The 20,683-nt window shown below is 44.1% G+C and overlaps 2 protein-coding genes across 2 annotated transcripts in view; one reads left to right on the top strand and one right to left on the bottom strand.

Moving 5' to 3' along the window:
• Positions 1 to 11,488, bottom strand: part of LOC124045179 (collagen alpha-1(IV) chain-like) — a 58,596-nt gene extending 47,108 nt beyond the window's left edge. The window contains exon 1 of the mRNA XM_046364434.1: positions 11,240 to 11,488. Within this exon, the coding sequence (XP_046220390.1) occupies positions 11,240 to 11,311 (72 nt within the window). The 5' untranslated portion in view covers positions 11,312 to 11,488. The remainder of the gene's footprint in view (positions 1 to 11,239) is intronic.
• Positions 11,489 to 11,539: 51 nt separating this feature from the next.
• LOC124045171 (collagen alpha-2(IV) chain-like) overlaps positions 11,540 to 20,683 on the top strand; it is a 120,774-nt gene continuing 111,630 nt past the window's right edge. The window contains exons 1-3 of the mRNA XM_046364422.1: positions 11,540 to 11,744; positions 12,100 to 12,236; positions 12,333 to 12,384. Coding sequence (XP_046220378.1) covers positions 12,169 to 12,236; positions 12,333 to 12,384 — 120 coding nt within the window. The 5' untranslated portion in view covers positions 11,540 to 11,744; positions 12,100 to 12,168. The remainder of the gene's footprint in view (positions 11,745 to 12,099; positions 12,237 to 12,332; positions 12,385 to 20,683) is intronic.

Genomic DNA, 20,683 nt, shown 5'->3' with positions numbered 1-20,683 from the left:
GGCCAGACGGAAGCCACTCCTCAGTAAAAGGCACATGACAGCCCGCTTGGAGTTTGCCAAAAAGCACCTAATGACTCTCAGACCATGAGAAACAAGATTCTCTGGTCTGATAAAACCAAGATTGAGCTCTATGGCCTGAATGCGAAGCGTCTGGAGGAAACCTGGCACCATCCTTAGAGTGAAGCATGGCAGTGGCAGCATCATGCTGTGGGGATGTTATTCATTGGCAGTGACTGGGAGATTAGTCAAGATCGAGGCAAAGATGAACGGAGCAAGTACAGAGATATCGTTGAGGAAAACTTTCTCCGGAGTGCTCAGCAACTCAGACTTGGCGAAGGTTCACCTTCCAACAGGACAACGACCCTAAGCACACAGCCAAGACAACGCAAGTCTCTGAATGTCCTTGAGTGGCCCAGCCAGAGCCCGGACTTGAACCTGCTCAAACATCTCTGGAGAGACCTGAAAATAGCTGTGCAGTGACGCTTCCCATCCAACTTGACAGAGCTTGAGAGGATCTGCAGAGAAGAATGGAAGATACTCCAGAGGTTGCCAAGCTTGTAGCGTCATACCCAAGATGACTCGAGGATGTAACCGTTGCCAATGTGCTTCAACAAAGTACTGAGTAAAGGGTCTGAATACTTATGTAAATGTGATATTTCAGTTATATATATATATATATATATATATTACATTACACATACACACTTGGCAAAAAAAATCTAAAAACCTGTTTTTGCTTTGTCATTATGTGTCACGCCCTGGCCATAGAGAGGTTTTTATTCTCTATTTTGGTTAGGCCAGGGTGTGACTAGGGTGGGCTTTCTAGTTTCCTTATTTCTATGTTTTCTGTATAATTACCTTACAGAACTGTTCATTTCTCGCTTTGTTATTTTTGTTCTAGTGTTCAGACTGCAATAAATATCATGAACACCTTCCAACGCTGTGCTTTGCTCCACTCCTTCATCAGACGAGCGTTACAGAACTACCCACCACAAGCGGACCAAGCAGCGTGGTAAGGAAGAGCAGAGGGTTCAGGATTTGGGAGATCCTGGACGGAGAGGGACCCTGGAGACCACCTGGGGAATATCGCCGTCCGAAAGAGGAACTGGAGGTAGCTAAAGCTGAGAGGCGGTGACATGAGGCAAGTCAGCGAAGCAGGCACGAGAGGCAGCCCCAGTCCGGGGTCGGCGGCAAGGGTCCCCGCACCAGAGGCGCCACCAAAGTGGGGGGAGCCAGAGGCGGAGGGGGGGGTCTATGTCCCGCACCAGAGCTGCCGCCATTAAGGAGGCCCACCCGGACCCTCCCCTTTAGAGTCAGGTTTTGCGGCCGGAGTCCGCACCTTTGGGGAGGGTACTGTCACGCCCTGGCCATAGAGAGGTTTTTATTCTCTATTTTGGTTAGGCCAGGTTGTGACTAGGGTGGGCATTTTATGTTTTCTGTATAGTTACCTTACAGAACTGTTAGTTTCTCGCTTTGTTATTTTTGTTCTATTGTTCAGATTGCAATAAATATCATGAACACGTACCACGCTGCGCTTTGGTCCATTTCTTCTTCATCAGACGAGCGTTGTATTATGGGGTATTGTTTGTAGATTGATGAGGGAAAAATTGAATCCATTTTAGAATAACGTTGTAACGTAACAAAATGTGGACAAAGTAAAGCGGTACTTTAGGAATGAACTGTACACCTCGGATGTGTTTATGTCTTTTCCCCTTCAGTTTCACAGGACTGCCCCAAAATCTTCTCACTGCGCTAATGTAGTTCACCAGACCTTTGTTGATGGATAGATTTCTGGTCCAATCAGAGGGCAGAGTGTGCATTTCACTAGCCAATCCATTTTTTTTGCAAGTGCTTTTTTTTGCAAGGCTTCAAGTCAAGTCTCAAGTTGTTTTATTTTCTATCAAGTCAAGTCATCACATTTGTGACTCGAGTCCACACCTTTTATTGCAATGACTGATCAAAATCAATTCTCATGCTCTCTCGTCTCTCTGCAGCAGACATACAGAGCAATATGTTTTGAACATCAAATCACAATACATACAGAATCATGAGCTGCGAGATTGGCACCTAAGTATCGTGATAATATCGTATCGTGAGGTCCCTGGCAATTCCTAGTCCTAGTATATCGTCCCGGCCCTAGTGATCACATACACCCAGTCTACAACCCTACATTATGACATTAGAGCCCACTACAAATGACATGCACCACTGTTCTCATGCCTGTTCTTTGTTGAAGGCGATGGGAATAGAGATGACAGGGATTGATGAGTGGCTCTGATCTAGGTTCAGTTAAAATTATAAATCTGCCTTCACACTGGCTCAACAATGCATAGAGGGTGTATTATAAGAAAATACTGTACATGTCAGAGATTGAGATATAAAGTAAGTATATACCATCATATGACTGACTTAGCTTGTCAGACACCACCACAGAGCGCTCAGGAAATCTGCAATATAATAGAATCATATCAAGCTGAATAAATGAATAGTCCAAAAAGCCGACAGGGCAACAACAAAGAGTTGGGCAACGTTGAGAGAAATGAATCGAGCATCTGTTCTTTAAGGAAAGCAGAATAAAGAACCAGTCATGGCTACGTCAGCGTTCTCAGGTCGTGTGAATTAGAGCCTACAGTCACTCACATGACAGAGAGAAGGACCATAACAGGAATCTGCTCCCACAAATCGCCATGCTTCCATAAGAACTAATAACATATCTGATGTATGGTAAAGTAACTATACACCAGTTTGTGTGTGTGTGTGTGTGTGTGTGTGTGTGTGTGTGTGTGTGTGTGTGTGTGTGTGTGTGTGTGTGTGTGTGTGTGTGTGTGTGTGTGTGTGTGTGTGTGTGTGTGTGTGTGTGTGTGTGTGTGTGTGTGTGTGTGTGTGTGTGTGTGTGTTGCAAAGTACAGTAACCATATACCAGTCAGGCTTGAGTGCGTGACCTTATGGTCCAGACAACAGAAGGGGTGACCACTAAACCATATTACACTAGCAGACCTTTCAACATGTATCAGTATCCGCATGTTCTGTACAGCAAAATGATAAATGTTGCTCTATTTTTCTAGACATGGGCTGGGTGGTTAGTATGTCTACCACTTTAAAAACATAACACTGACAAAACATGGAGATGATTTGACTCTTTTCTACTTTAGGTATGTCTATGTCCATCCAACCTCACCTCAGCTTCAACACACAACGTAGTGTTTCCCATATATTTTTTAAGGGAAAACAGTGTTTTAGGCGTGGCAAAGGCCCCCAAAGCAACATAATGGACTAATGGTAATAACAATTATATTGAAGGAACAAAGCTATTTGAAGGGGCCCAGTCATGGAGGGTGACAGAAGGGGAAATTATTTCTCTCAGGGGGGAAGGGAGAGACAGGGGGAAACATCTCTCTCAGAGGGGAGGGACAGGGGGAAACATCTCTCTCAGAGGGGAGGGACAGGGGGAAACATCTCTCTCAGAGGGGAGGGACAGGGGGAAACATCTCTCTCAGAGTGGAGGGACAGGGGGAAACATCTCTCTCAGAGGGGAGGGAGGGACAGGGGGAAACATCTCTCTCAGAGGGGAGGGACAGGGGGAAACATCTCTCTCAGAGGGGAAGGGAGGGACAGGGGGAAACATCTCTCTCAGAGGGGAAGGGAGGGACAGGGGGAAACATCTCTCTCAGAGGGGGAGGGAGGGACAGGGGGAAATATCTATCTCAAAGGGGAAGGGAGGGACAGGGGGAAACATCTCTCTCAGAGGGGAAGGGAGGGACAGGGGGAAACATCTCTCTCAGAGGGGACAGAAAGTAAGGAGGTTCACCTCTGGTCCTCCACATCTGAACCTAAACCGCTAACCCTGGGATAACCCCATGAGCTCACCATGTGACCCAGTTACACACGTGAGGGGTGTGGGGCGTAGGGGGTTGTGTGTATGTGTGTGTGTGTGTGCAAGTTATCACTCCCTCCTTATTCACTGCATTCTCTGAGCTTCACAGACAAACAGCTGCACAAACAAGCCAAAAACAAAACAGAAACAGAGTGCTGGTTTATGAAGGACAGATCTCAAGAAAGACATCCAGACAGCTGTCAATTCATCAACAGAACAGTATGTGCTGTGTAAGGCAGGCATTACCTATGGGGTCTAAAAATGACAGAGCATGGCAGAATATGTGAAAACACAGAACATTGCTTAACAGATCTAGTTAAGTCATCAGGCTCCTTATAATCACCAGCAGAGCACCAGAGAGAGCTGAGGCTTGGGGGGAGGGATGACCGGGGGGCTAGTAGACTAGGTAAAGACCCAAAGAGCTTGACTAAAGTCTCTCTCTCAATTACCCTTTTCTTCCCCTACATCCCCCTACTCCTTCCCTCTCTTCTTACACCCCCACCCTTTCTGCTGCCCAAGTGTCAGACGAGGGGATGTATTACACCATTACACATTAACTACAGCTGAGGATTAGGTTTCACCCACTTCACCCATAAATGTCAACACAATACCTTGGGATGTGTTCACTCTAACCACTCTGTTGGGATAGCTGAGCTTACAGACTAGGCCTCATGTAAACAGAGTGGACATTCATTCTGTTGGCATAGTGGATCTTATAGAGTATGGGATCCTATGGATAAGGCTAATTGCATATGGAGTGGATCTGCAGTTGGGATATGTGATATTAAATACATTACTGATAAACTGTATAGAGTTAATAATGTGGGAGAAGACAGAGAGGCAGGTATTTCTATTGTCAGTCTGTGTGGGAGAGAGACAGAGGAAAAAAACTAGGTGTGCTTTAGTGGTACCATGGCAGATCAGACTGAGCTTTAAACCAGGCTGAATAGAGGGGTTTCGCTGTGCTTATCCATCATCTAATCCTCTCCCTGCCTGGCACAGAGAAGGAACACACACAGAGGGGCATACCTGACACACTCGAAGAATGAGGGCAGAGGAGCATTAACTTGGGAGTAGCCCACCCAGGGATCTCTATGAAAACACATACACTACACACATGAACACCTCCTACAAATGTAGGCATTTTTACAATGGGGGAGTCAGGTGTCAGGCATATGCTGTTTCTGTGACCTGTGTGTAAGCATTTCTTTGGACGGTGTATAGCATATGTATCCCGTACATTACGACTAATAAAACTTCCCCAAATAATAGCAATACTGTCTGTTGGAGGTTAGTTCCATGATCTCTGATCTTCTCAACCAACAATCTACATTAGCAAACAATCACACACACACACACACACACACACACACACACACACACACACACACACACACACACACACACACACACACACACACACACACACACACACACACACACACACACACACACACACACACACACACGGTGGAACAGGAAGATAAACAGCAGTAAGTGCCGCTACCTCCCTCTCGGCATTCCAGCCTTCCTCCCTTGGGAAGACCTCGGGAACACCATGATCCAAACAGGAGGAAAAACTAGAAATCACTGAGGAGTTCATCTTCAATTCCCACCACTCTCCCAGTCCCCCCATCCTACCCACACATCTTTTCCACCCAGTAATCTGTTCATCCTCCTGAGACTGATGACTCACTGGCCTGACTGACCATGACCGCCCAGGGAGAGAGGATTTGTAAGTATGTGCGTGTGTGTTAGCCCCACTGATTGAGAGGGAGACCAAACCTGAGGCACGTAAGTAGCAAGGTCTTTTCCCTCTCAAGTAACAAGCGATAAACACACGCAGGAAAAAAGAACACAGCTGGAGTACAGCCAAGCCACTGACCAGTATCACAGGACTTACATTAACCTAAAGGCAGGACACACATGTGAGAGAAAGACAAACTTATGGCACAATATTTCAGGCCAGGTCGGTTTTTTTCAACCCCGAAATAGAGCATCCTAAATACGTAATTGTTTTGAAAGGCCCAATGTTCCTCAGACAGAAATCTGTTTATCTATTGACTATGTTATTCTCGACGGGCGTATGGAGAGAACATCTGCCGGGATCACAAGCTTCCTGCTGTTGATCCAAACACAGCTCCCACAGGTGGGTCGGAACACTTTACCTAAATCCATACTGCAGATCCAGCTGAGCAGAAAATGTTGCAACTCTTCACTCTCTCCCTCACTCTTTCTAGCTCTTTCTTTCTCGACTCCCATGGTGTCATCCAATCAGCAACACTATCAAATTCAACAGAACACAAAACGTTCTGCCAAATGTTTTTTCTCACACCCACGTTCACTTTTCCTTCCCCTTTCCTTTCGCCACCCCTCTCCCTCTTCCACCTCTCCTCAGCCCTCTAAATCTCTGGGGGGTAGTCTGTCCAGATGTACGGTGTCCTACTGTCCTCCTTCCAAACACGCACACACACACACCGATTTAAAAAGGCCCATATTAGCATGGTATGCCTTGTGGTTAGTTGTGGTTTTGCGGTTCATTCACTTAACTAGCAAGTACATCAGCGCTAACTCATTAATTCTCTAGATATTTTTTTAGGCTCATAGGAAACTTCTAGCATACATGTTTTTCTCCAAGCTCCCCTCATCCTCTTCTTCCTCCCGCTCTTCTCTCTTCTCTGTTTATCAGTCGTTCTCAATCACAGACCAGAATTCCAACATGAGTATTTCTGGGAAAGTTTTCAGTGTAACATTTTTAGTTTCAGGTGTTAAATTAACTCTGTAAGTGTAAGTTAACACTCATTTGTGTAAAATAACCAATGTGTTAGTGTTAATAACCAGTGTTAAGCCAAACGCAATCATTATCATATTTCCCAACATGCTCTATTGCAGGTATATATTTTTTGATGTGATCAGTAGATGCTGTTGTTTCAAATTGGTCTAGCTTGTGCATCACTATCACTAGCTAACAGGAAAGCAATCAGAGGGTGAGCACAGAGCGCAACTGGGTCAAGCTAGAGCAACTTGAGAAGCTGCTAGAGCTGTTCGCAATCCACTCCGACCAACTTGCTGACCAGCGACTCGGCTAAGCTAGCACAGCTTGTGAAGTTGCTGAAGCCGTTCGCAATCTACACCGACCAAATTCAATCTGTCTGATGTGGTGCCGTGTCTTCTCAACCTTGAGGCACACTTACAGTCATCTACTGTTGCAAAACAGTTGGCTCAGGTCCTCCTGAAGTCACTGTGTGAGCCCTTCGCATGCATACTGAATCCTCTGGCAGCCAACTTCCATCCAACCCCTGCAGCAGCTTGCCATATGGACCCAAGTGAGTCTCTGGCACTTTGCTCAACAGAGATGGAGCCACTGATGAGGGAAGCAGAGTCTTGTGTACTTCAGCAAATACAAGTACAGCCGTGAAAGCAGCAGGAATCCCGCAAGATGCCAGCACGTTGAATTCACCAGTCAAGGCACCAGTCAAGGCACTTATCCTTTGAGTCCAAGTCACATTAAGATTGCTTTATAATTTAAACCTAACCAAACCTATGTCCTGGCCATGGAGTTGTGTGGAGTCCTATAGTGACCAAAAGTATGTGTTTTTGGCTGATCCCTCCTGATGACCCGGTTGGCATGAGTGGTGACAGATGGGTCATCAGGAGGGATCAGCCAATTAATTTGACTTGTGAAGAAGAAAATGTACTATATCATGATGAGATGGCCTCAATGGCTTCCCAGACGCCATTATGACACAGACACAGATATGTTATATCTATCCAAGTCTATGATCCTGGCCCATCACCTTATTACTTTAACTGACTGCAAGTGGCAAGAAGTGACATCCCAAAAAATGAACTATAGGCCTACAACGCATAAATGACCCCTATCCCCCCCCCCCCCCCCCCATGCATAAGCTACTTTCTGTCCCCAACACTAAAAACAATCTAAATAAATGTATCACAAAGAAACTAAACAAAAACTAGCAAATCAAGTTTGAAAACTAACTGCATTTAAAATACAAATCTAACTAATAGAAATAAAAACAAATATTGAATCACAAAATTATAATAACCTTGCTACAAACCCCCATGCACGCATGCTGGAAACACACACACAGAGATCAATCGGTGGGACAGATTTACTTATTTCTTCTTATCAAAAATGTAAATGTAGTGTTAAAGGGATACTTCAGGATGTTGGCAATGAGGCCCTTTATCTACTTGCCCAGAGTCAGATGAACTCGTGGACACCATTTTTATGTCTCTCCATTCAGTTTGAAGGAAGTTGCTAACTAGCGGTAGCTCAATGACTGAAAGTCTGTGGTAACTGCTAGCATGCTAGCAGATACCATAGACATCCAGGAATTGTGCTACCACTAGTTAGCATTGGCTCATGAAACTACCTTTAACTTCATACTGGATGCATTCATCTGACTCTGGGGTAGTAGATAAAGGGCCAGAACCCTGAAGTATCCCTTTAAGTACTAATAGACTAATAACACTGTAATTGATGTACATGTCTGCCCTCTATCCTTTCTAAACCTTCTTTCAAGTAGATAGGGGAGTTATGGCTCCAGTCAACCTGTCCAAACAGTCTATGTCTTGACAGTGATACTCTCCTAACCATCCATATACCACTGCCTTCCCAGCTAATGAAAATGTATAGACATGTCCCTATGGATGGGAGGGGAGGTGAGGGGGCTGCATGTTCAGCATTCTCTACACATTACCAGAGCACAGCCGGGCTGTGATAAAAGACACACTGGACATTTAAGAGGTAACAGAGAAATGCAATGTGAGCTGTCTGTCAGTGTAGGGAAGTGAAGTGTTGGATGGTGCAGACACTTGCAGCTGATATAGATATACACTGACACACAAATTAACTGATCACAGGCTTCTATATAATTAAATACATTTCTGAAAGCTTAGAGTTAATTTACAAACTATTAAAAAAGCACAGAGATACAGAAGTAGGTATGCCATATGAACATACAGTACATATTCACTCGCTGCCGTGGCTTGGCTTTATTTCCTCTACCCCCTGGCCCAGAGCCCTCTTCCCCTACTTTTTTTCCCCATTTGCCCTTCTCAGGCCACCATCCAGACCAGGACCATACAACCGCCAACCATCCGGAGCAGTTAAACAGAAGGAGAGACCAGACTCAGAGAACACCACCACAACAAGGGCGCTGAGGAAGGAAACCCTTAAAGCAGTGTTTCCCAAACTCGGTCTTCAGGACCCCAAGGGTTGCACGTTACATTTTTTTGCCCTAGCACAACACAGAAGACTCAAATAATCAAAGCTTGATGATTAGTTGATTATTTGAATCCGCTGTGTAGGGCTTGGGCAACAAAACAAAACAGCAAGCACCCCTTGGGGTCCAGAGGACCGAGTTTGGGAAACACTGCCTTAAAGATACCAACCTACGGCTGGAGCGACCTGACCACAGGGGACTGCCTCCATTAACCTCTGAGTCACTGGCTTCCAGGTGTGTCTGCTCACTCTGAGGTTGTCCTTCCTCCCCTCTGCAGAACCAGCACCAGTCCCAGCACTAAAACACAAGACGAGGCGCAGAGGAAGGACCAAACATCTATTCTTCACCCAGAGGAAGCAGACCACAGGGGAGTACCACCACTGACCTCCAGGTCTAGGGGCTCCCTTGTGTGCTTGCTTGATCATCAGGTTGTCCTTCCTCCCCTCTGGAGGCCCAGTCGGAGCACCAAACATCTAACCTTCACCCGGAGAAGGCAGACCACATGGGAGTACCATCATTGACCTTCCTCCCCTCTGCACAGTTCCCAGTTTCCAGTACCTGTCCCAGCAGCAGACCACCAGACAAGGGGCAGAGGAGGGACCAAACATCAGACCTTCACCCGGAGTGGGCGGACCACAGGGGAGCGCCTGTGTCCCTATTACCTTGTAGGCTACCTTGTGTGCCACCTTGTGTGCCTGCTTAATCATCAGGTTGTTCTTCCTCCCCTCTGCAGGCCCCGTCACAATACCAGCTCCAACCCAGTTCCCGATATCCAGTACCAGTCCCAGCACCAGACCACCAGATGAGACCAAACATCAGACCTTCACCCGGAGAGAGCAGGCCACAGGGAAATGCCACCACTGATCTCCGGGTCTAGGGCTTCCTTGTGTGTCTGTTTGCTCCTCAGGTTGTCCTTCCCCCCTGCTCTACAGACCCAGATCCCGACGAAGCACCTGCAGCAGCCCCTTGTTTTCCTGGATCCTGGTTCTCGGGGGCCCAGTCCCAACACCAGACCCAGCATCAACCCCTTCGCCAACCCTGGATACAGCAGCTGCCAAACTAACTGCCACCCTACCCAACTGCTGCGAGCCCAGACCCCACCCCTTCTCCTGCCCCAACAAAAGGACACAGACAGACTGTCAACCATATAACCAGACCAACCACTCAAGCAAAAACCCCAATCTCAAGCTTGATTCACTCACACTGCGAAATGAAAGCAAACATCCAGAAAGATGCATTGATTACCCTTCTCCCCCTTTTTCCTTTGACTGATTTCATTGCTTATTTATTGAACATTTTGAATGATCTTTTAATGTGACTGATATCTAAATAGTGATACCGTATTTATATTACATTAGGTTTACTGTAATATGAAATACAGTTTTACTCGTCACTGAGCTGCATGTGCGCTGCTGTCAAAAACAGACAGAACAGAACGCTCCTAACAGAACAATGTCTCTGTAGAGATTCTCAGACCCTGCATTAAACCCTGTGACTGACCATGCTGCCTTGCTCTGGAGGTAGGATGCCAGAATAAGTCAGAGCAGCATGTATTGTGACTTACATTCAGAGTATCATGATGTCTAATGTAATTATATGTAAGTCGCTCTGGATAAGAGCGTCTGCTAAATGACTTAAATGTAAATGTAAATGTAAATAACCAAAATATAATGAATATGTTTATATATTCGGAGCACATATTTAAATTGTGTTTGTTTTTTACATAAAAATCCAAAAGAAAATCTGTCTCTGTTTTTAATTGTAATCCTTAAGCATTCATTGGATGTCCAATATGATCCTGATAAATGGTGATAAGTCCTAAGAATTTGCTACCCTGAGTTTGGACATGACAATGTTTGGCTATTTTCACTGCATCGCTCTATATATTGCAATATTAGAAACTGATCAGTTTCAATACATTTTACAACATAACACACGCACTCACTGGCCACTGCTGAGTCTTGGAGAGACATGGAGCTCACCATGAGTGTGCCTCACTAAACGACAAACTCTAAACACAAAATGTATAGCCTACTTCTCAAGTTGACACATAGATAGTAGTTACATAATACAGTTTGTACATGTTAATTTAAAAAGTTGGTTAAATTGCCCTTACCTTAGCCTCTGTCCGAAATATAGTGTAGGATACAGCCACCAACAGAACCAGCGTACCACTATGGACCATCATTGAGATGGGGTGCAATGGAAACGTATGTACAACTGTGCCGAATGCCCACTAAAGACCACTTGTTGAAACGTTCTTGTTCTTCAGGGAGAATGTAGATCACCAGCAGATCATGTGCAGTGCGTTGGGCTGCATCTTTGCCCAAGACCTTGTGAGCTTCTGAGCAATGCAACTTGCTCTTGTTTCTCATCCACCCCACCCCCTATTAACGACCACCCTCACCCATACGCACGGACACAGCCCTGTTACAAAGGACCACTTCAACTTTTGACTGTTAGGAGAAAGACTGCCCTCAGTCTTTTGGTAATTTTGTCTGTATATTTGAGGATAGTGTGGTGAGCGGGCGACCGGGACAACTGTGCGGTGATTTGAGTTCTTGCCGCGAGACTCTTCCCCGACAGCGCAACACGTCCCAGGAAGAGTGCACACAACGACTGTAAGTGCTTTTTGTGCTAATTGTTGTCTCATTCAATAGCTACAGACTAGAGGTCTTATGTTGTTTTGCCATTTCCATTGTTAATAGCCTACAGGGGTATGACAACCCAGGCGTAAAGCCTACAAAGTCGCTTTCCAAATCCAACCATTCTTGAAGGCTATTTCTAACTGCATCCATTTTTATATGAATATCATGTGTAAATCAATTCATTGAATAATATTGTCCACCAAAAATAGGTACCTTTCACAAACGTTTACGCACGCGTGGGGCGAACGGTGTCAAACATTTTTATATTCTAAATGAAATTTTATAATGTCCAGTTCAACAAATAAATTGCATTTTTTTTTTGTCTCAGTTTCGTTCGTGGCCCACCCGATATGCATTAGGGCAGTCGCACCTGGAGAAGAAGATAGGTGCAGTAATAATGAAGTTTGAAGTTCGGATGAGCGGGACAATGCAGACAAGACACCGGATTGAATTGAAGAGCCTGAAGTAAGTGACATTGTGTGCTCAGTGGGCCCGGTTATGTGAAGCAATTGTCCGTATAAAGTGTATATTAAATGTGTAATACTCTCCCCTTTCTTGTAGGTTTCTGTTTCTATGTCTTTCTGTGGCCATCCTAGCATCAGAAGTTGACGCAGTAAGTTTTATTTTCAACTCATCATAGGGGGAGTATTGTTGACAAGTCGTCGACCTAACATTTGAATGGTTTAAATTGCGCTATTAGCATATGCATAACACGGAACCCAAACCGGCTGCGCGCATGCGCCATCGTGTATACATTTATTTTGTACCCCTATACCAAACGCGATCACGACACGCAGGTTAAAATATCAAAACAAAATCTGAACCAATTATATTAATTTGGTGACAGTTCGAAAAGCATTAAACATTTATGGCAATTTAGCTAGTTAGCTTGCACTTGCTAGTTAATTTGTAATATTTAGCTAGCTTGCTGTTGCTAGCTAATTTGTCCTGGGATATAAACATTGAGTTGTTATTTTACCTGAAATGCACAAGGTCCTCTACTCCGCCAATTAATCCATACATAAAACACCCAACCGAATCATTTCTAGTCTTCTCTCCTCTTTCCAGGCCTTTTCTTCTCTTGACTTTATATTGCGGTTGACAACTTTCATAAATTAGGTGCATTACCACCACTGACCTTGTTCGTCTTTCAGTCACCCACGTGGGTGAAACCAATGAGGAGATGGTACCTGCTTCTATAAACCAATGAGGAGATGGTAGAGGCAGGACTTGCAGCGTGATCTGCGTCAGAAATAGAACTGATTTCTATTTTATCCCTTGGCAACGCAGACACTCGTTGGCACATGGGAGCAGTGTGTAATTGAATAACATAGCAGCAATAATTGAATAACATAGATTTCAAAATGTATTTTGCAACTCTCGCTCACGCAACGCGAACAGTGTGGTCAGTCTGTAAGAGGGTACAGTAGGCCGATTGCGCGTAGGTTCAAGTTCCAAGCACACATTCAGCTAATAAATAGTTTTCGAGGGGACAGTTGTGTGCACATGTACATTTACGGTTATGGATGCAGATTTTCTACGGGCAGTGGGCGTTTCTGGTAATAGTTGCAGCCCGCAATTGCGAACACTCCTGCATATATGCATTCCATTTGCAGGAACGCCCCCCCTCGAGTATGCCATTGTTTCCTGCATGAACCAAGGGGCAGGTTCCAGTCTAGATGCACGGTTTCGACTGGTCAAAATGCAGCCCAGAAAGACAATTTCCATAGAAGGCCACATAGATAAGTCAGATTTGATAACCTCCTGAGACCCCCCCCCCCAAAAAAAAATAATAAGTTTGCTATTTGCACTTTTGTTTTGAAGTAACACAAGTCAACGTGTTTGGGGTGAGAAATAAGACATGTTACGAAAAAAAAATGTGTCCTCTGTGGTGGTCTTCAGGAAGTAAATATTTATTTCAAATGGCATTACAGTCGATGGGTACAGTAGGTGAAAAACATAGTTGAGGCAGGGCAATTTTTTTGTTGATAAGTTCTTATTTAATGTTTAAAAAATACACAGTGATGACAACTCACTAATCTATTTCTGAGATATTAACTTACTAGAAACATTTTGAATATCAAATTCATAAAAATGTAATAATTACACACTTTTTAAAATGCACATTGTTATTTATTTTTTTCAGAGTACCTATACCTATTTTCCACCATAATTTGCAAATAAATTCATTAAAAATCTTAGAATGTGATTTTCTGGATTTTGTTTTCTCATTTTGTCTGTCATAGTTGAAGTGTACCTATAATGAACATTACAGGCCTCTCTACTCTTTTTAAGTGGGAGAACTTGCACAATTGGTGGCTGACTAAATACTTTTTTGCCCCACTGTATCTCAGCCGTATTCATTGATCTGGCCAAGGCTTTCGACTCTGTCAATCACCACATCCTCATCGGCAGACTCGGCAGTCTTGTTTTCTCAAATGATTGCCTCGCCTGGTTCACCAACTACTTCTCTGATAGAGTTCAGTGTGTCAAATCGGAGGATCTGCTGTCCGGACCTCTGGCAGTGTATGGGGGTGCCACAGGGTTTAATTCTTGGACCGACTCTCTTCTCTGTATACATCAATGATGTCGCTCTTGCTGCTGGTGAGTCTCTGATCCACCTCTACGCAGACGACACCATTCTGTATACTTCTGGCCCTTCTTTGGACACTGTAAGCTTCAATGCCATTCAACTCTCCTTCCGTGGCCTCCAATTACTCGTAAATACAAGTAAAACTAAATGCATGCTCTTCAACCGATCTCTGCCTGCACCTGCCCGCCTGTCCAACATTACTACTCTGGGCGGCTCTGACTTAGAATACGTGGACAACTACAAATACCTAGGTGTCTGGTTAGACTGTAAACTCTCCTTCCAGACCCACATCAAACATCTCCAACCCAAAGTTAAGTCTAGAATTGGCTTCCTATTTCGCAACAAAGCATCCTTCACTCATGCTGCCAAACATACCCTTGTAAAACTGACCATCCTACCAATCCTCGACTTCGGCGATGTCATTTACAAAATAGCCTCCAATACCCTACTCAACAAATTGGATGCAGTCTATCACAGTGCCATCCGTTTTGTCACCAAAGCCCCATATACTATCCACCATTGCGACCTGTATGCTCTCGTTGGCTGGCCCTCGCTTCATACTCGTCGCCAAACCCACTGTCTCCATGTCATCTACAAGACCCTGCTAGGTAAAGTCCCCCCTTATCTCAGCTCGCTGGTCACCATAGCATCACCCACCTGTGGCACGCGCTCCAGCAGGTATATCTCTCTGGTCACCCCCAAAACCAATTCTTTCTTTGGCTGCCTCTCCTTACAGTTCTCTGCTGCCAATGACTGGAACGAACTACAAAAATCTCTGAAACTGGAAACACTTATCTCCCTCACTAGTTTTAAGCACCAGCTGTCAGAGCAGCTCACAGATTACTGTACCTGTATATAGCCCACCTATAATTTAGCCCAAACAACTACCTCTTTCCCTACTGTATTCATTTCATTTTATTTATTTATTTTGCTCCTATGCACCCCATTATTTTTATTTCTACTTTGCACATACTTCCACTGCAAATCTACCATTCCAGTGTTTTACTTGCTATATTGTATTTACTTTGACACCAAGGCCTTTTTTTTGCCTTTACCTCTCTTATCTCACCTCATTTGCTCACATCGTATATAGACTTGTTTCTACTGTATTATTGATTGTATGTTTGTTTTACTCCATGTGTAACTCTGTGTCGTTGTTGGTGTCGAACTGCTTTGCTTTATCTTGGCCAGGTCGCAATTGTAAATGAGAACTTGTTCTCAACTTGCCTACCTGGTTAAATAAAGGTGAAAAAAACAAACAAACAAAAAAATATGTGGGAACTCCTTCAAGACTGTTGGAAAAGCATAGCAGGTGAAGCAGGTTGAGAGAATGCCAAGAGTGTGCAACGCTGTCATCAAGGCAAAGGGTGGCTACTTTGAAAAATCTCAAATATATTTTGATTTGTTTTACACTTTTTTGGTTATTACATGATTCCATATGTGTTATTTCATAGTTTTGATGTCTTCACTATTATTATACAATGTAGAAAATAGTAAAAACAAAGAAAACCCTTGAATGAGTAGGTGTGTCCAAATTCTTTGACTGGTACTGTATATACACTGCCCAAAAAATAAAGGGAACACTAAAATAACACATCCTAGATCTGAATGAATGAAATATTCTTATTAAATACTTTTTTCTTTACATAGTTGAATGTGCTGACAACAAAATCACACAAAAATGATCAATGGAAATGAAATTTATCAACCCATGGAGGTCTGGATTTGGAGTCACACTCAAAATTAAAGTGGAAAACCACATTGCAGGCTGATCCAACTTTGATGTAATGTCCTTAAAACAAGTCCAAAATGAGGCTCAGTAGTGTGTGTGGCCTCCACGTGCCTGTATGGCCTCCCTACAACGCCTGGGCATGCTCCTGATGAGGTGGCGGATGGTCTCCTGAGGGATCTCCTCCCAGACCTGGACTAAAGCATTCGCCAACTCCTGGACAGTCTGTGGTGCAACGTGGCGTTGGTGGATGGAGCGAGACATGATGTCCCAGATGTGCTCAATTGGATTCAGGTCTGGGGAACGGGCGGGCCAGTCCATAGCATCAATGCCTTCCTCTTGCAGGAACTGCTGACACACTCCAGCAGGTCTTGCATTGCGGTTGGCCCTGGAACCCAGGGCGCCCCAAATAAATGCCACCCCACACCATGACTGACCCACCGCCAAACCGGTCATGCTGGAAGTTGTTGCAGGCAGCAGAACGTTCTCCACGGCGTCTCCAGACTCTGTCACGTCTGTCACGTGTGCTCAGTGTGAACCTGCTTTCATCTGTGAAGAGCACAGGGCACCAGTGCTGAATTTGCCAATCTTGGTGTTCTCTGGCAAATGCCAAACGTCCTGCACGGTGTTGGGCTGTAAGCACAACCCCCACCTGTGGACGTCGGGCCCCCATACCACCCTCATGGAGTCTGTTTCTGACTGTTTGAGCAGACACATGCACATTTGTGGCCTGCTGGAGGTCATTTTGCAGGGCTCTGGCAGTGCTCCTCCTGCTCCTCCTTGCACAAAGGCGGAGGTAGCGGTCCTACTGCTGGGTTGTTGCCCTCCTACGGCCTCCTCCACGTCTCCTGATGTACTGGCCTGTCTCCTGGTAGCGCCTCCATGCTCTGGACGCTACGCTGACAGACACAGCAAACTTTCTTGTCACAGTTCGCATTGATGTGCCATTCTGGATGAGCTGCACTACCTGAGCCACTTGTGTGGGTTGTAGACTCCGTCTCATGCTACCACTAGAGTGAAAGCACCGCCAGCATTCAAAAGTGACCAAAACATCAGCCAGGAAGCATAGGAACTAAGAAGTGGTCTGTGGTTATCACCTGCAGAACCACTCCTTTATTGGGGGTGTCTTGCTAATTGCCTATATTTTCCACCTGTTGTCTATTCCATTTGCACAACAGCATGTAAAATGTATTGTCAATCAGTGTTGCTTCCTAAGTGGACAGTTTGACTTCACAGAAGTGTGATTGACTTGGAGTTACATTGTGTTGTTTAAGTGTTCCCTTTATTTTTTTGAGCAGTGTATATACACATACACACACACAACATTTTGGAGAGTTAGGATATCTGTCTAGTGTTTTCAGTAATAACTATTACCGATCATGAGCTTGAATTAACAACTGTTGAGTCAAGCTTTGTTTTGTGAATTAGTTCATACACCACGAGTCGGGAATTACCATACACACCAGTATGGCACAGCTGTCAACATTTTTGTTCTCAAACGAAACAGCCATAGAGTTGATCAGGCTGTTGATTATGGCCTATGGAATGTTTTCCCACTCCTTTTTAAATGGCTGTGCAAAGTTGCTGGATACTGTCGGGAACTGGAACACACCATCATACATGTCGATCCAGAGCATCCCACACATGCTCAATTGGTGACATGTCTGGTAAGTATGCAGGCCATGGAAGAACTTGGACATTTTCAGCTTCCAGCAATTGTGTACAGAACCTTGTGACATGGGGCCGTGCGTTATCATGCGAAAACATGAGGTGATGGCGGCGAATGAATGGCACAACAATGAGTATCTCAAAGTATCTCTGCATTCAAATTGCCATTCTCTAAAATGCAATTGTGTTCGTTGTGTTCTGAAGCTTATGCCTGCCCATACTATAACCACCACTGCCACCATGAGGCACTCTTTTCAAAACGTTGACATCAGCAAACCGCTCGCCCACACGACGCCATACAAGCGGATGCAGTTGTGAGGCCAGTTGGACATATCACAATATTCTCTAAAACAACGTTGGAGGCAGCTTATGGGAGAGAAAATAACATTCAATGTTCTGGCATCAGCTCTGGTGGACATTCCTGCGGTCCGCATGCCAATTGTACGCTCCTTCAAAACTTGAGACATCTGTGGCATTCTGTTGTGTGACAAAACTGCACATTTTAAAGTGGTCTTTTATTGTCCACAGCACAAGGTGTGCCTGTGTAAGGATCATTCTGTTTCATCAGCTTTTTGATATGCCACACCTGTTAGATGGATGCATTTTGTTGGCGAAGGATAAATGCTCACTAAGAGATGTAAAAAAATGTGTCTGTAAAATTTGAGAGAAATACATTTTTTGTGCTTATGGAACATTTCTGGGATCTTTTATTTCAGTTCATTTAACATGGGACAAACACGTTGCATGTTGCAATTATATTTTTGTTCAGTATAGTACTGTGCGCCTCCCATAGTCTGTTCTGGATTTGTGAAGAGACCTCTGGTGGCAGGTCTTGTGGGGTATGCATGGGTGTCTGAGCTGTGTGCTAGTAGTTTCAAACAGACAGCTCAGTGCATTCAACATGTCAATACTTCTCACAAATACAAGTTAGCCCTCCGCATACATTTAAGGGCCAGCCGTTCTTCCCTATTCTGGGCCAATTGTATTTTTCCTAAGTCCCTCTTTGTGGCACCTGACCACACGACTGGACAGTAGTCCAGGTGTAACAAAACTAAGGCCTGTTGGACCTGCCTTGTTAATAGCATTGTTAAGAAGACAGAGCTGCACTTTATTATGAACACAACTCTCCCCATCTTAGCTACCATTGCATCAATATATTTTGATCATGACAGTTTACACTCCAGGGTTACTATTAGTAGTTTAGACTCCTCACCTTAATCAATTTCCACGTGATTCATTACAAGATTTAGTTTAGGTTTAGGGTTTAGTGAATGATTTGTCCCAAATGCGATGTTTAGTTTTCTAAAAATATTTAGAACTGACTTATTTCTCCCCACCCATTCCGAAACTGACTGCAGCTCTTTGTTAAGTGTTGCAGTGATTTAATTTACTGTGGTAGCTGATGTGTATAGTGTTGAGTCATCAGCATACATAGACACCCAGGCTTTACTTAGAGACAGTGGCAGGTCATTAGGAAAGATTGAAAAAAGTAAGAGGCCTAGACAGCTGCCATGGGGAATGCCTGACTCTGCCTGGATTATGTTGGAGAGCCTTCCATTAAAGAACACCCTAATGGAACACCCTAATCGACAGTAAAGCCAAAACACATTTTTCCAGCAGCAGGCTATAATCGATCATGTCAAAAGCTGCATCCGATGGATTTGGATACTGCTTTGGAGCAGATTTCTGCATCATTAGTAAAAATTATTTAATTCCTGTGCTGTTTGTAAATACCCTAGTAGGTTTACTGATAACCTGAACCAGGTTGCAGGCACTGAAAGTTTGAAGCTTTTTCTTGAGTAGGCAGCTTGAGGAAAGCCAGTCAATCTTGAGGTCACCCAGAAAATACCAATCTGTTGTTATCACATATATTATCAAACATTTCACACATATTATCCAGATACTGAGTGTGGTCCTGTTTGCCCCTGATCAGTAATGTTTGTGCCAGATATGGTAAGGAGGTCTGAGGATTCTGATCTACAATAAGATATTGAATATCATAAAGTGATTTTCTGGGCCAGATAAAGAGGCTTGTTGTCCTAGTCTCTTATCAGATTTTGCCTGATGAAAAGCATGTGACATGGCTCAGGCCCTCTGTGTATTGTGCTGCTTCTGGCCAAGCCTCTGATACCAGTGATACAAGGACAGAACACAGGATATTTTTGGTCAGACAGCATCCAAGACTACCCTGTGTTCAGTTCAGCAATGGAACCTTTTCAGATTCAGTGAATGTCAATGTGGCTACTGTGCCCTTTTAGAATTTTAAGTCAGGTGAATATTATTAAGCTTTTTAAATAGCATACATGTTATACATATCAAAATCATATTTATTCATTCCTTGCCAAAGTAGATGATATCATATAAATACACTACTGTTCAAAAGTTTTAGAACACCTACTCATTCAAGGGTTTGTCTTTATTTTTGCTCTTTTCTACATTGTAGAATAATAGTGAAAACATGAAAACTATGAAATTACACACATGGAATCATGTAGCAAACAAAAAAAGTGTTAAACAAATCCAAATATGTTTTATATTTGAGATTCTTCAACAGCCTTGATGATACTTTTGCACACTCTTGGCATTCTCTCAACCAGCTTCACCTGGAATACTTTTCCAACAGTTTTGAAGGAGTTCCCACATATGCTGAGCACTTGTTGGCTGCTTTTCCTTCACTCTGGTTCGACTCATCCCAAATCATCACAATTTGGTTGAGGTCGGGGGATTGTGGAAGTCACATCATCTAATGCAGCACTCCATCACTCTCCTTCTTGGTCATAGAGCCCTTACACAGCCTGTAGGTGTGTTGGGTCATTGTCCAGTTGAAAAACAAATGACAGTCCCACTAAGCCCAAACCAGATGGGATGGTGTATCGCTGCAGAATGCTGTGGTAGCCATAACGGTTAATAACCCCTTGAATT

This window comes from Oncorhynchus gorbuscha, linkage group LG01 (assembly GCF_021184085.1).
Source record: "Oncorhynchus gorbuscha isolate QuinsamMale2020 ecotype Even-year linkage group LG01, OgorEven_v1.0, whole genome shotgun sequence".
Lineage (NCBI taxonomy): Eukaryota > Metazoa > Chordata > Actinopteri > Salmoniformes > Salmonidae > Oncorhynchus > Oncorhynchus gorbuscha.
Note: the sequence above shows the minus strand (reverse complement) of the source record. Positions and strands in the feature narration are given on the sequence as shown.